Below are 15,935 nucleotides of genomic sequence, written 5' to 3' on the forward strand. Positions count from 1 at the left end.
GGACACGAATCTACAATTAGGAATTACTGTACCTTTCTCAGAACCGATAAGATTTTTAAAAATCAGTACAAAAATGCCCAGTTTGTGACTTTAGGCCCGAGCATTTACAGAACATACCGCACATCAGACCATGAAGCACACTTCAACCAACAGCAAGGAGCTGAAACTCTCCAATGTACATTCAGAGTTCCTCAAAGCCCCCAATCTCTGGAAACTGTTATGGCTTGGATTTGAAGCATCCCACTAAAGACTCCAGTGCTGCATGTTTGGTCTCTGACCGGAGAAACCGGTCACTGAGGGAGAAGGGGGGGGGGGGCAAAGGCTTCGCCTTTCTCAGGGGATGAAGCAATTCACGGACACTGTGGCATCACAGAGGTGGTGTTCCTCCATCTCGCCTGTTCTCTCTGCTCCTTGGATGCCAAAAGTGAGAGGCCCTGGCACACACTGCCATCACAGTAACAATACCACTGTAACTCATACCAAGGACTACACCAAAACTCTGGAACTGTGAGCCCAAATCAATCTGTCCTAAGTCTCCCGCACAGGTGTTTGTCACAGTGATGAAAAGTCTATGAGGCTGTGGGCAAGAGAAGACACCAGTGGGAAGAATCTAATACTGTGCAGAGTTGTGGCGATGGCTAAGCTGCTAGGAGCACACACCACATCTCGCACTCTCAGAGGCATGAGTTCAGTTCCCAGCACCCATGTCAGACAGCTCACAATACCCTATTATTCCATTTCCAGGGGAGGCAAGGCCTCTGGCATCTGCTCATTTGAATATATATTATTCAAAATAAAATAAATCTTTAAAAATATTAGGAAAATACTGTCAGTTGGAGGTGCTATCACCTCTACAATCTAGTCAGCAATTATTCTGGAGCAGGTCAAGCATGCCGAGGAGCTCTGACGGCGAGGAGCACTGACAAGGAGCACCTTGAGAGGGAGAGAGTATCTGCCTCCCTGTACCAACCATGGAGGAAGAACACGAAGGCTCAGCACATAAAACAGGCAGAACAGGCACAGGAGGGACCAGCGCACCAGTCAACAGAGGCACCAAGAGCCTCAAATAGACAACAGGACACAGCAGGGGACAGTGTGGATCAACTGGACCACCACATGAGTCCTGTGTCACTTAGGTTGATCCCAAGTGGGGTGAAAGATAAAAGCCACCAGAATAGATCTTTAGAACTTGGGACAGGCAGATATCTCTACTTTTCTTAAATAGAACCAAAAAGCACTAAGAGAAGAAAAGCCAATAAACTGGGCCAAAGTAAAACTCAGAACTTCTGTCACCAAAAGATGTCCAGTGCCACATAAAGTAACTTACACGTATAACCCAGCACCTGGGCTACAAAGTTAGTTCCTGTTTTCAAAATACGGTGCCATCAAGACAGCTCAGTGGGTTAAGGAAACATGGGGCCATTTCCAGCACCCACACGAGGCTCACAACTCCAGTTCCAGGGGATCTGACACCTTCTGGCCTTCAAGGACACTAGGCACACTCATAAACATCCACTAGCTTATGAATAATAAATTTTAAAAATTTAAATGGGGCCACTGAGATGGCTCAGCACATAAAGGTGCATGCTGCAAAGCTTGGCAATTTGAGTTCAATTCTGAAATCCAGATGGTAGGAGAGGAATGACTCCCACAGGTCCTCCAACTGCCACATGAGAACACATGCACACACATGGACACAGAATACGTAAATGTAGATGAGGGGGGAAAAGAGATGTTCTTAAGAAAGAAAAGAGCGGCAGGCAGTGTTGGCATATCTTTAATCCCAGCACTTGGAAGGCAGAGGCAGGTGGAGCTCAGAGTTCAAAACAAGCATGGTCTACAGAGTGAGTTCCAGGATAACCAAGGCTACACAGAGAAACTGTCTTAAAAAAAAAAAAAAGAAAGAAAGAAAAAAAAAGCCAAACAAGTATGTATTTGAAAAAATACACATTCCATTGAAAACTCCTACAAAACAAACAACAAAAACCAAACAAACCAAAAACTCTATAAACCACTGGGCAATGGTACTGGACACCTTTGAGCTCAGCATTTGGGAAGCAGAGGCAGGAGGATCTCTGTGAGTTTGAGGCCACCTTGGTATACAGAGGGAGTTTCAGAACAGTCAGGGCTACACAGAGAAACCCCGTCTCAAAAACAAACAAACAAACAACCCCTACAGATCACCTGAGTAACAGCAAGGCCCTCATGCAGTGACTAAACCACCACGTGGGACAGACATCATGCAGTGATTGTAAACCACCACATGGGACGGATATCATGAGACTTCACTGCACCAAGCTAGCTAGCTCGCACCACCACAAGAGACAATGGTAACCTTTTTTTGAGATGCAGAGTCAGAGGATGAGAGGGGTTCACTAGGAGTTTTGGGGTGCCATGATATCTAATTTGGCCTGGAGGGCTTCTGGTTCAGGTCATACAGCGAGTGACGCTGTATGTAAGAACTGTTTTCTACATCCACTGCACCTTTCTTCAGTGTCTATGTAAGTAGAGGCCCGAGGCCATTGCCTGGTATCTTCTTCACCTTACTGAGGCAGGGTCTCTTGCTGAGCCTGGAGCTCTCTGATTCAAGTCTAGCTACACAGCCTGCTTCCAGAACAGTCTCTGTCTCTCAAGTGCTGTGATTACTGGCTGGCCACCACACCCACAAAGTTTCACATAGGTGCTGGGAACCCAAACTGCAAGCCTCACTCACAGTATCCAAGCCCACATCATCTTAGACACCTACCAGTACACATCAATAAGAAAACACACAATTCCAGATGAAGGAAGCGAAACCACAAAGAACTTAAGCGGCTGTGTGTCTGAGATGATGGCCCCACTCTCTGTGTGGAAGCCAAGGAAAGGCATACATGGTAAGAGACACCTTGGAGTCATGACCTTACCAGGCACAGGGTGGGAGGTCCCACTCTGTCTCATTTCCGGAATACTTTCTACAGGTTTGTTCTCATGTACAGGGAAACACCTGTGTCAAAAGCTGGAGATGCCTAAGTGGGAGACTAGGATTATGGAACTTCCATACAGTGAACTCCTAGGATACAGCTAAAAATAAACGGCAGCACTGGACACTCGCACCTGTGGTTGAGGAGCAACCTGCCGTGCATGTTAAGCAAAGACAGCAGAAAGCTACATTACCAAAACAACAAACAAAAGAGCAGGAGCACATCCACGCCTGCACATAGACTGTCTTCCTAGGACACCCTCTAATGCAGCGCCCACGCCTGCACACACACTGTCTTCCTAGGACACCCACTAATGCAGCCCCCACGCCTGCACACACACTGTCTTCCTAGGACACCCACACTAATGCAGCGCCCACGCCTTCACACACACTGTCTTCCTAGGACACCCACACTAATGCAGCGCCCATGCCTGCACACACACTGTCTTCCTAGGACACCCTCTAATGCAGCAGTGGTGCTCACTGAGGGAACCAGTATCTCCTGGAGGGGACAGCTGAGTCACAGTATGAACAGATTTAGTGTCATGTCTTAGGAAATCGGGAGAAAGTGTCCTCTCTGGGGAAGCCCTGAGATGGGCAGAGACCAATCTCCCTGTATGGCCCACTCCCCACATCTCCTTGACCAAGTATTCTTTGTGTATGACACTGAATGAGTTGACAGAACCTGTCTGAAGACCTTGGGCTGGAGACTCTATTCTGCTACCTCTCCCTGACTAGACTGGCTAAGGGCCAGGCCACCTGGTGGGCAGCTCTCATCTTCACCCAGGGGACAGTGCAGATGGCCTGGGGGAGGGACCCACTCACCTGGGCTGAGGGGGCATTCTTGTGGGCTTTCTTATAGATCAGAGCGGGGCAGATGAAGCAGATGAGGCTCCCCATCGTTGCTCCTGTGAAGCCAAGGATGGTTTCCACTGCAAATGAATAGACAGCAAGGGGTGACTGGGAGCCCGTGCTTACTATGAGTGACCTATGAGTGATAGGGTCACTGTAAAGGCTGCCTGAGTGCCAGTGGACAGACATCTGCTATATCTAGAGGGCTCTACCACCATCTCCACCTTTCTTTCCTCTTCTTCCTTCTCCTCCTCCTCCTCTTCCTCCTCTTCTTCCTCATACACTAAGATTTGTCAGAGCAGGGCATTCTGGGAAACTGCTGACAGCTGATGTTTAAATGGCCAACCATAGGGGGTTTCCTACAGAAAATCAGAAGTCGGCTCCACACGGCTTAGCATATACACTGCCATCACTTGGCAAGTGCCCTAGTGCCTTGCTGTAAGGTATCTGTGAAAAGGATACAATGGGCTAGCTGGCTGAAGCCACTGCTCTGGTGTTTGGAGACACCAAGTTACAACCAGCCTACTGGGAACAGGTATGACCTTGAGTTTCTAGGCATACTAGGATACTAGAAAAAAATGGCATGAGACTCTGGGAGTCATGTTAGCTGAATGCTAAGCATGGGCCAGGGACATGGGCCCTGGGTCTCCCATGCAACAAGAACAGAGCAAAACTATGGACAGAAAAGAGGCAGCAGGGCCAGTCACTGCAGGGCTGTCCACCTACCATTGGGGATCATGATCCCACCAACCATGGTTCCAAACACCACCGAGAGGGTGAGGACTTTAAACCGGAGTGGGGGCATGTAGCCTCCTGCAGCAAAGGTGCCATCTTTTTGCTACATGAAAGAAAGCAAAAACAAGCAGTTTTGAAATGACCACTCTCCAGTGGCCTAACACCACACAGGGCTCTGCCAAGCAATCCAATCTCTGCACGGGCCAGGAGGGAGCTCACCCAGCAGGTGACTGTCCCAGCATAATCAGATTTAGCATAATCAGATCTGGCTGAGCGGCTTTAATGGAAGCCAATAGAATATCAAGCAGGCGTAAGTGCTTTACTCCCAACCCGGGCTGTACAGCTTACAACGTTGTTTTGAAATGTTAGTGTTACATTCTTTTTTGGTTTTGTTTCTGCTCTTAGAGCAAAGACAAAACAGTCTTAGACACACAAACCGGACAGTGGACTCCAGAGGGTCAGCCCTGTGGAGTGAGCCAGCATCTCGTCAAGGTGTAGCTTCAGAGCATGTTGAAGATCCACATGCACACATGCACGCGTGTGCGCGCACACACACACACATGTACACGCTAAGCTGTTATCATCATTCCCAACAGATCCATGGTGTACACTTAACAATTTCAAAGTCCAGAAAGGAAGAAAGTGGAGAAGGATTTGATGTGGCATATCCCAACACCCTGCCATGCCTGCATACAGGACACTCTGAGGTGTGGCACCACAAGAGGTACTGGCCTCAAGCTGTTGATCTTCACATGAACTGACATACAGGAAGACTTGACTAACATATTGATCACTCCTGGACTAGAAATAACTGAGCCTCCCAGAACTAGAATTTCAAAGTAACTTACTTTCATAAGAGACATTAACCCAGGCTAGACTGAGGTAGCTGCAGCTGGAATCTTTCATTGAATAAGGATGACAGTTTGTACACGGCCCAAGAATCCCAGGCACAGCACACTGGGAGTTGACCAAGAAATTCTCTAAAGGAGGAAGCAGGAACCTGTGTGTCAGATATTCCTAAGGACAAGTCGAAAAGCCATCAATAGAACATCTACAGAAGATGTTGGAGGTTTCCATGGATAGATCCACTGAAAAATGAGGAGAGGGAAGGGAAAGTAGCCCTGTCAACAGATAGACAGAGGGACACAGCCACATGCTTGTGAAGGAAAAGGCCGAGAAGCAGGTGCACTATTTTTCAAGACATGGTTTCTTGGATGGGTCTGGCTCTCCTCAAACTCACAGAGATTCCACCTGCCTCTGCCTTCCCAGTGTGGGATTAAAGACGTGCACTATCTGGCAGTGAACTTATTTAATAATTCTTTTTGTTCCATTATTAACGTTTAACTTTACAAAAGAGATGGACACCAACCCTTGGGAGACATAGACAGGTAATTCTCTTTGCATTCAAGGCTACCTTAGTCTGGATAGCGATGTCTAGACCAGACATATAGTAAGACCCTATTTCAACAAAACCAAACAACTTTGCAAAAGAAGGGGTACATTATGCAAAAACGCACTAGTGATGTTCCAACCGAAACACATGCACACACTAAGCTCACATTAAGCAGTGAGAAGTGGCCTTGGGAACCCACAGGTGAGGCTGTACAGTAAGGACAGGGTGTAGTAGGGTGAGCCTATGGCCACAGAGCTGGCTCACCTTTGCCCCTCAAGGGACAAAGTCCTAAATTCTACTTTGCATAGCATCCAGGTACGTAAAACTAAGAGGTACACTAGGAGCTAGCATGTGAGGGCACTCAGCCTGTGGCACCGGGCCTCTCTACTGTCACTGGCAGCCAAGTCCATGGGCAGGAGTCACAAACACTAGCACTGCATGACTCCAGCAGGCAGGAGCTCTGTGCCGGTTGTTTTTACTGAGGCCTACACACTAGGACCAGCACTACTCTAACCCTAAGTGCTAGAGTGACCTTGTAATTCTGGCCACCAGGAATCCTGGCTGATCAGACAAACCACGAGGTGAAGAAAGAGAACTGGACCCCATCCATTTCCTCTGACTTCCATTCACAAACCATGACATGTAAGTTCTACTACCATCACTAAATAAAAAGTTAAATTACATGCGAACAACAAAAGCCACTTAGTTTCACCTGGGCATGGTGGTACACACCTGTGATCCCAGCACTCAGAAAGCAAAGGCAGGAGAATCCTGAATTCAAGGCCAACCTGCAAAACATGGCAGACTCCCCTGAAAACAAGCCAAGACTTCACCTCACTTGAAGTTTGTTTGGACCAGTCAGATGTCTCAGCAGGTAAAAACCCTTACCACACAAGCCTGATGATCTGGGCTCAATCACTGCAGCCACAACATAAGGAAAGAATCAACTTCTAAAAATTGTTCTGACTTACACACACACACACACACACACACACACACACACACACATACCCCACAGAGTCTGTTTATTTCTAACAAGGAAACACTCCTAGGACCATTGTCATGAAAACACAGAGCTAACCCAAGAGAACCATACCTGCTGCTCAAATAGCAGTGTGTTCAAGGCCTGTCTGCATGGCAGAATCATCATGGGGAAGCCCACAGCCACAGACATCACGAAGCCCACTCGGATCATCTCTGTCACCGGGTTGGAGGGGAAGTGTATCAGTACATTGCCTGTGGTGGCATCAGTGAAGCTGACATAACCAAAAAACCCCACCTGTTGGAGGAGAAAAAAACAGCAATGTGGCCAGCTCTGTCTCTGCCAGTCCACTACCAATCACTCTCTGACTGCCTGTCTCCCTGTCTGTCTGTCTTTGTCCCAGACTGGCCTTAGAGTACCTCCCCAGGGAAGCTTGCACAAGACCCACCCTCACAAGGACAAGAGCACTCCTCAGCCCTTCAGTCCTAAGGCTCCCGATGACAGAGGTAGACTGCTGTTGACATGCAATTTAGTATACCTTCAACAGAACCATAAATGAGGCAAAAATGAAAAGGAAGGTTCTAGAATGCCTCTTTCAGAGGAACCACTCTTTTTTTTTTTTTTTTTTTTTGGTTTTTTGAGACAGGGTTTCTCTGTGTAGCCCTGGCTGTCCTGGAACTCACTTTGTAGACCAGGCTGGCCTCGAACTCAGAAATCTGCCTGCCTCTGCCTCCTGAGTGCTGGGATTAAAGGCGTGTGCCACCATGCCCAGCTCCAGAGGAGCCACTCTTAATCTGGTTTCAAACTCAATCAGGAGCTGGTGTAGGGGCTCAGGACTGTGATCTTAGCTATCAAGAGGCATAAACAGGAGGCTAGAGACAGTTCCAGGTAAACCTGGGCTACACAGTAAGACCCTGCCTCAAAAAAAACAAAACTGGGGGGAAAATAAAACAAAACAAATAGTGAAATAACTGTCAAATAGTCAATAGTCAAATAGTGAAATAACTGTCAAATAGTCAATAGTCAAATAGTGAAATAACTGTGGGGTTAAGAGGACAGAAGACCAGGACTGGACGTTGCTGCAATGACCACTCAGAAGTCTGTTACCATAGGAAAGGGTGGGAGCTAAGGCACGACCCTAGCACGCTTCCATTCTCATTTCAGACAGTATTTCTCCCCTCCATGGTTCTAGGGATCAAACCTATGGGTCATGGATGCAAGGCAAGCTCTCTACCAACGAGGCAGCTTACTGATCCCTATAATTTTACTTAAAGACAACACAGAGAAGCCGGGTGTGGAAGGAGAAAGCAGGAGGATCAGGAGGAGTTCAAGGCCTAAACTACATGTGAGCTTCAGGCGAGATTTAGTGACACAGTGAGATCCTGTCAAAGATAGATAGATAGATAGATAGATAGATAGATAGATAGATAGATAGATAGATAGATAGATAGATAGACAGAGATAATAAATAACTACAGCACTCAGGTATATTAATAAGAAGAGCCAGATGGTGATGGCACACATCTTTGATCCCAGCACTTGAGATGCAGAAGCAGGCAGATCTCTGAATTGAGGCCAGCGTGTTCTTCAAGGCAAGTTTCAAGACAGCCAGGGCTACACAGAGAAGCCCTTTCTTAGAGGGAGCAGGAGGAAACTACGAAAATGGTCATAATGTTTGTGGATTGGGCATCTTCTCACATGGGTATCCCATGCACCACACACAAGCGTAGCTGGCTGCAGCCACCTCAGCACCATTCTTTTTAGTGGGAAGGCTTTTCTGTAGAGAATTAGCAATGACGTGGAGAGAGTTAAAGCATCTGGGACCAGTCCTACACAATGTCAGCACAGCTGGGAGTGGTGGTGCTCACCTGTATTCCTCACACTTGGGGGGGGGGCAAAAGCAGGAGGAGCACCCCAAGTTTGAGACCAGCCTCGTCTACTTAGAAAGTTCCAGGCCAGTTAGGAATACAAAGTAAGACTCTTTCTACAAAATGAGAAAAAAATACAACACAGTCCAGGACAGAAGCAGCTCAGAAGTGCCTGTGCCTGCATGACAAGCATGTCACACAGACTCCAGACAAGCATTTCAGCTGAGGACCTGAAATGCTCTGAGTCCCCACAAACACAGTGCACCTACAGACGCTGACTCAGAAGAGGTGAGAGCCAGCGGTCCATCTGCAACCTCCACAGACAGACGGCAGAGGCCACATGGGGCCTTGAGTGCTGTGCTGCTGTGCATCAAGGAGCAGGTATGGAACAGTTCCTACCATGACATAGAAGGCGGTGACCACGTTGAGGGAGGAGGCAAAGATGGAGCTCATGGTCTTCACTGATGGCTCGTCCAGGCTGTCATAGGTGGGCAGGACCTGGCTGTGTAAAGACAAGCGAGTCACACAGACTCTAGACAAGCAGGCACCAGGGCCTCACCCACCCTCCTGACAACTTCTAGGACTTCTAATCAAAATGACCCAGGCAACAAGCCTCTGACACCTCCTTGGGAAAACACTCACCACAGAGCAGGATTCCTGGTGCCAAGGTCACTAGCTGGGCGACACTACAGACAGCTGCACTGTGATAAGACCCCAAACTTACACCCTACAAGGTTCCATGTAGATCCCTCACACTGTGCTGTGCAGATGTGACTGGGCAGGGAACCAAAGCAGACCTGAGAAAGGAGCAAAGAGCCAGCCCATGCAGCTCCACTGCCAGGGGATGCGAGAGTCAGACACACCATCGACAGACTCCGAGGTCAGCCTAGGCACGCCTCCCACATAGCAGCCTCTCACCAGTGTGATGAGAAAACTGGATTGTGACCTGGGCCTGGTCCCAGCAGTGTGCTGCTGCTGGGCAGGTGGGAGGGACTCAAGTCACAAGCAGGACAGGGATGTGACAGCTTATCTGAGGACTTGGGACAGGAAAGCCAACTGAGAGGGACATGCAGGACCTGGGCACCTGCGAGGTGTAGGGGAACCATGACTGTAGAGAGAGGACATGAGAGTAGAAGAGAGGCTGCATCTGAGATGGTACAGGCTCAGACACTAGCTAAAGAACTACGCTAGAACAGGAGGGAAAATCTGGGTGCCTCCCTCACATACTTCCCTGGTGGCTATGACCTTCCAGGAAAAAGACCAAAGGCATAAAGGAAACCAGACTAGGAATACCCAGGGAAGTGTGTGTGTGTGTGTGTGTGTGTGTGTGTGTGTATACCACTCACACACATGCACGCTGGAAATCAGCAACTAATAAAGAGAACAGCACACAGATCAGTGGAGCCCTACCCAAAAATGTCCTTAAAAAGTCCAAGAGAGCCGGGCAATGGTGGCAGATGCCTTTAATCCCAGCACTTGAGAGCAGAGACAGGCAGATTTCTGAGTTCAAGGCCAGTCTGGTCTACAGAGTGAGTTCCAGGACACCCAGGGCTACACAGAGAAACCCTGTCTCAAAAAAAAATAAAATCAGAAATCATAATCTACAAACAAAAGACCAGAAAAAAAAAAAAAAAAAAAAAGTCCAAGAAAAGCAAAGAGGAACACACTACACTGATCAAGAAGCAAGTGAGAATATGTGGGATCCCTGGCAAAGTGAAGCTGAGATTCCTGTCCACCCCAAGCTCACACATCAACCTCAGCATAAGAGGCCAGCACGGCAGTCAGCTAGGAGAAAAGGGCAGCAGCACCCTGCCCAGCTTCAGGGACACAGAAGGTGAGCAAGCACGAGCCTGGCTCAGCCACGAGGCGGCAACAGCTTCAACAGCTTCTCAGAGCCGAGTCGTCACAGCAAGAGGCCATCGTGGCGAGAGTTTGAACCACATGCATGTGCACATACACAGAGGAGCATATGCACATACAGGTAAGGGCACTGCAGGTGCTGTGAAGGGGAGACAGGGTATGCCTGGGCACAGTGGAAAGGCTGATCCATGCATGGGCTTCCATCCAATCCCAAACGCCACGGCCTTGGGAGAGCAGCCTCCGCGGCATCAAACAACCCCTGAGGTGCCCTCACTACTCCTAGGCTGAAAGTGAGGGCTAAGTGCACTCTGTTCCACCAAGGCTATGTTCAATGTGGCCATTTCTCGGGCCTCATGATGACAGTTATGTGTAACACAAGATTCGTTCACCAGGAAGTAAGATCAAGAGGGCCAGAGGATGATGGCAAGAACTATCCCAGGTACAAGATAAGGAGCTGGCTGTCATCCCAGCACACAGGCGCTTCTGGTACAGCCCACCAAGAGATGAACTCTGTCACCTCACCTAGCAAACATTGCAGTGCTTGTAGCCTGGGGATAGTATGTGACCAACACAGAGAAAGTGGGCACATTTAAGGCCCCTAGGTCCTCCTGGAAGGGAGATGGATCCTGTACTTAAGACAGTGGCAAGCTCCTACCCTCCTGGAACCAGGACCTTGCACTAAGAACAATACACAGACGTGCACTGCCTGCTAGGTGGCTACCATGGAGAAAGCCCAACCACAGGCTTATCTTTTAAAAAGCAAACACACAGGCAGAAAGGACAAGTGGTAACTAGGTACACTGCACAAGAATGTAACTTCTGTCACCAGTGATAATGGGACATTAAACAGTGAGGCTGGAGCACGCGCGAGTTCTGGTGGAGACAGAGCTGCCAAGCAGGAGCCGGTGAGTGGGAAATGACGATCTGGATCTCGCACGTGGGTGTCAACAGCAGTGTGAGCAAATTTTCTGTCACACTAGTTTACAATTGGCACAATGCATGCCCACTGACACCACAGGAGGGGGGCTTCTCTGCCAACCCCTCCCCCAACATGCTGATGGTCTTTTCTCAACGATGTCGGATTTACGCTTACTGCTCCCACCCAGGCACGCACCACTAACTCCTGCCACCCTGGTGAAGGTAGCACTGCTGCTGCTGCCACTGCCATGGTGAAGCAGCCCTGTGTTCACAGAGCCCCGCTTGCCAAAGAGCCCGCCCGCACACACAGGACTCAGATACATCCTAGCACCAGCCTCAAGTCAATGTTTGTGCAACATCTTTTTAAATATTCTCAGAAAACAGCTAGATTCTGGCAAAGCACTCGGGACTCTTCACAATCAGATGGCTGGGTTGCTGCTGTACCCCACAGCCAACTCTCCCCTCATGGGATCTGGGAAACCCAGGCCCTTGCCAGTTAGTTAGCAGTAGTTTATTTCCTGGTTAGCACAGAACTCTCCCCTCAGCCTAAAGGAACAAGCTACACCAGGTCAGCCATCACTCCTCAGTTGCCAGAAGCAAGAAAAGCAGGCTGCTGGCCCCACAGCTTCTCCCTCCGCCCCTCCTCAAGGCTACACCCTCAGCCCCACCCTTCCCCCTTCTTCCACCTCCGCAGTACTTACGACTGACAGGCAAAGGACATGCCAAAGATGGGGACACAGCGGAAAACACCTTCCCAGCGAATATAGCTGACCTGCTGCAGCCACTGACCACTAAAGAGGCCATGTTTAAGGGAGGACAGCACAATCTAGACCAAGAAGAGAATGGGACATGGGGTCAGGAGACAGCGTGCAGCTTTGCCCACTAGAAACTGTGCCACAAAGGAGGTACAGGAGACACGCAGCTCTTCTCTACATCAAAGCTGGCCGATTCCTGTAGCCTGGGGCTGTCTGAAGGGACAGGGGCTCCACCTCACCTATGTCCCTGGGCCCTGGCTTAGAACTTAGTCCATACATGGAGCTGCCTGAACAATACTGAGAGGTGTACCCAGCTGTAGGGGTATTCTGCACATGGCGGAGCAGCTCCTATGTGGGACCTCATAGTGGAGAGAGAAGCAGAACCTCATTCACTAACTCAGCCCTGAAACCTGTCTCAAATGACAGGGAGCAGTGCCCTACATATGGGCATGTCCTTTATTTCCTTGCCCTGGACAGGCAGACAGCCATCTTTCAGGAGCTCATCCACTGAAGACACAGCTAAGAGTAAGGAGTTAACTGTCACTGACTGGTCCCCTGCCCCCAGACCAGTGCCTAGCTCCTGCAAGGACACTTGGCCCCTGCCCTCGGGAAGTGCAGCATCTTCCCTGGCAAGTGAGGGTGAACTCCAAGGGTTCAGCAGGGTCAGGGAGTGAAGGCTAAGGACTCTGGAGGAAGTCCTCACACCCCATCTTCCAGACTATCCCCAACAAAGCTCGTTTAGAAAAGTGACAACTGGCGCCACATGACAAAACACTAGCGCATAAGCCCAGTTCCACGTTCCACATGGTAGTTCTTCCCATAAAACACACAGCCACTTCACTTGCTTTCCAGAGCCTGGGTAAAGGGACTATGGTTTCAAAGCCCCTTCTGTATCCTGCTATTCAAATGCCCTGCCTCTGGTGCTCACAGACCAGGCATGCACACGACCTTCATGGCATTGCAGTAGCTCTACCACAGGACTCAAAGCCACTTTCCCATAATCCCCCCAAGGTAGCTGGTGGCTACAGCAGACTAAGGCGTGGACACTATGGTTATGGGGGAGATTAAGCCACAAACAAGCCCCTTAGCAGTGTCTGCCGTACTCACCACGAACATGAAGACGGTGTAGAAGAGGAGCGCCATGGCACTGAAGGACTGGATGGAGGCCATCATGTTTCTCTGCAGACTGAGCGGGAGCACAATGAACAGGGACACTGCGAAGAGCAGGAACACACGGACAGTCCTGGTCACCTGGAAGGGAATCAACTCTAAGCTCTGAGCTCACTCACTGCCAAGACTCATCTTACCAGTGTGGCCAGGGCAGGAGCCACCACAGGCTGGGAGCACACTGAGGCCTTAAAGCAGAAGGTGGTGTGGTCAAGTCTGGCACGTACAGGCTGAAAGTTCCCCTCTCAGTGGCCATGTGGATCAAAGCACTGAGCACCTCTGGCCCTGCATGGTCCACGCAGGCTCCACAATGAGACTAGTCAGGACAAAAAGATCAGTGACCCAGCGCCAACCCGTTACACAGAGTCAGAATGTGGCAAGAACACACAGGAACTGTACTGCTTTGGAAGAACCCTGCCCAGCTGGTACCAGTGGCTGGTGGAAGGAGTCACCAAGTCTCCACACAACTCAGAGCTATCTCTACCACAGAAGGAAATTCTGACCCAGATAATTTGTCACAAAACTCCAGACTGGCATCTACTAGCAAGCAATGGTCTGGGGATATCTATCATCTAACTGAGCTGCAGCCAGCACGTTCGACTTCCTGGATCCTTCTTCATAGGTGGCAGCACAGGCTGGAGGCGAAGAGCTCTCCAGCTACAAACACCTGCAAATCTAAAACAGCCCCACACCGCTGAGCATGGCAGCACTGTCCATGGTGGCCGGTGAGGACAGAGAGGCTCTGTGCACGCTCTCACTGGATGACAACCATTTTCGTGGCTGCAGAGGCTGACACTGCCCATCCTGTAAGTCTCTCAGAACTGCAGGTGAGATAGATTTCTGGCCCTGACACGGATCGGTGGGTTTTGAGAAAGGACTCAAGTAACTGTGTGAGAGGCTGACCCACAACTCTGCTGGACCCAAGGGAAGAGTGGGAGACGGACGGAAAGCCAAAGGAGAAGACACAGACGGGGGCCAGGCTCACAGGACACTCTCTGCAAAGTCCTCCCACACCATGCAAATCCCACCCATATTCATGAGAAGGACCCCCTCAGCTGTCTCGTTTACACACTAAAAGCCATCTCCACCTACCTGGTAAATAAATACAAAGGAGTCTTCACAAAAAAGACCCCCCAGGGCCATATGCCCATTCTCCCTAGCCAGTCACTGGTTATAGCTTCCCAGTAGGGGAGGAAGGTTGTGTGGGGCCCAGTTCACAGGTGGGAACTTCACGGTCAGGGAGTGGCAAGCTTGGAGGACTCACTGAGCTATGTCACAGGCCCTGGGAGCAGTGCCCTCATGTCTTCCCCAGCAGGGTGGGCCCCAACTCCCCTCCTCAATGTACCGATCAACAGCCCAGCACAGAAACTACATGATGAGCACCGCTGGAAGGCTGAGGCATCTGACCTGCACAATGGATTGACGTGTCCTACCCCTCCTCTGTGCCTCCCACCTTGTACACCATCATGCTGTATCACAGCCTGCTTGCCCTCTCTCCATCTCTTCCCCCTCTCCATCTCTTCCCCCTCTCCATCTCTTCCCCCTCTCCATCTCTCCCTCTCCTGGTGCCTCTCAAGACACTACTCCAGCAAAGTCCCCAATTTCAAGCCAGGGAACCTGAGTGGCTGGCAGGCACAGGTCAAGGCTGGCTTAAGGAAAGGAGGCATTAGGCAGCAACCACAAGGATTAAAATAGACCAGACACCTAACAGTGTCTTACCTGTAATCCAAGCAGCGGAGCAAAGAAGTTGGACCCTAAGTCACCAATCACGACATAGAAGGTAATACAGGACCCGAGCATCAGCCCGATCATGCTGTGGAGAGACACCCAGACCTCTGACGTCAGAGTTAAGACGGTGCTGCTTTGTGATCAAAGCTAGGCACCTCAGGGACCACATCTAGTTCCTGGGCTTTGCTGACACGGCGCTGCCAGAAAACTGGCTGGGCTGGAGGCAACTCCACTGCTCTTGGGGTAAATGCCGAACCACACTTAACTAGTCTCTATGTGCTATCGTATTTCCCTTCCATAGGAGCTTCAGAAACTCTTTTAGGTATAGAAATATTAGATAAGTTAAAAGAATAATCAACTGCTTCTTAAAAAAAAAAAAAACTGTTTTCTTCTGTGTTTACAATCCCTTGATTTAGAAGCCTAAAAGTGTACTTTTCTGACAAATTTTTCCAACTCATTAAAATTTTACTCTCAAAAAAAAAAAATGACATTTCAGTTTAGAGCCTCCCCTTCTGCAGCAGAGTTGGGGGCTCAGTTTACATAGCAGCATTAAGATTAAGCTGTACTTGGGGTGGGGGGGTTGTGGAAGGGAGACCGGGAAGGGGGATAACATTTAAAATGTAAACAAATACAATGATTAAAAAAAAAAAAAAAAGGATTAGCTATACTGAGCTATTTTTCCATACTCCCCAAGTCTCTTATTCTCATGTACATCTTA

General features: G+C 49.4%; 1 protein-coding gene across 8 annotated transcripts in view; it reads right to left on the minus strand.

The window, feature by feature from the left end:
* Window positions 1-15,935, minus strand: part of Slc38a10 (solute carrier family 38 member 10) — a 58,476-nt gene that overhangs the window by 19,929 nt on the left and 22,612 nt on the right. For all 8 annotated transcript variants that reach the window (XM_029545792.1, XM_021211922.1, XM_021211920.1 and 5 more), the window contains 7 exons: window positions 15,209-15,302; window positions 13,430-13,573; window positions 12,269-12,393; window positions 9,189-9,291; window positions 7,036-7,218; window positions 4,538-4,649; window positions 3,785-3,891 (listed from right to left, as the gene is read on the minus strand). In XM_029545792.1, the coding sequence (XP_029401652.1) occupies window positions 3,785-3,891; window positions 4,538-4,649; window positions 7,036-7,218; window positions 9,189-9,291; window positions 12,269-12,393; window positions 13,430-13,573; window positions 15,209-15,302 (868 nt within the window). The remainder of the gene's footprint in view (window positions 1-3,784; window positions 3,892-4,537; window positions 4,650-7,035; window positions 7,219-9,188; window positions 9,292-12,268; window positions 12,394-13,429; window positions 13,574-15,208; window positions 15,303-15,935) is intronic.

Source organism: Mus pahari, chromosome 14 (assembly GCF_900095145.1).
Source record: "Mus pahari chromosome 14, PAHARI_EIJ_v1.1, whole genome shotgun sequence".
NCBI classification, from domain to species: domain Eukaryota; kingdom Metazoa; phylum Chordata; class Mammalia; order Rodentia; family Muridae; genus Mus; species Mus pahari.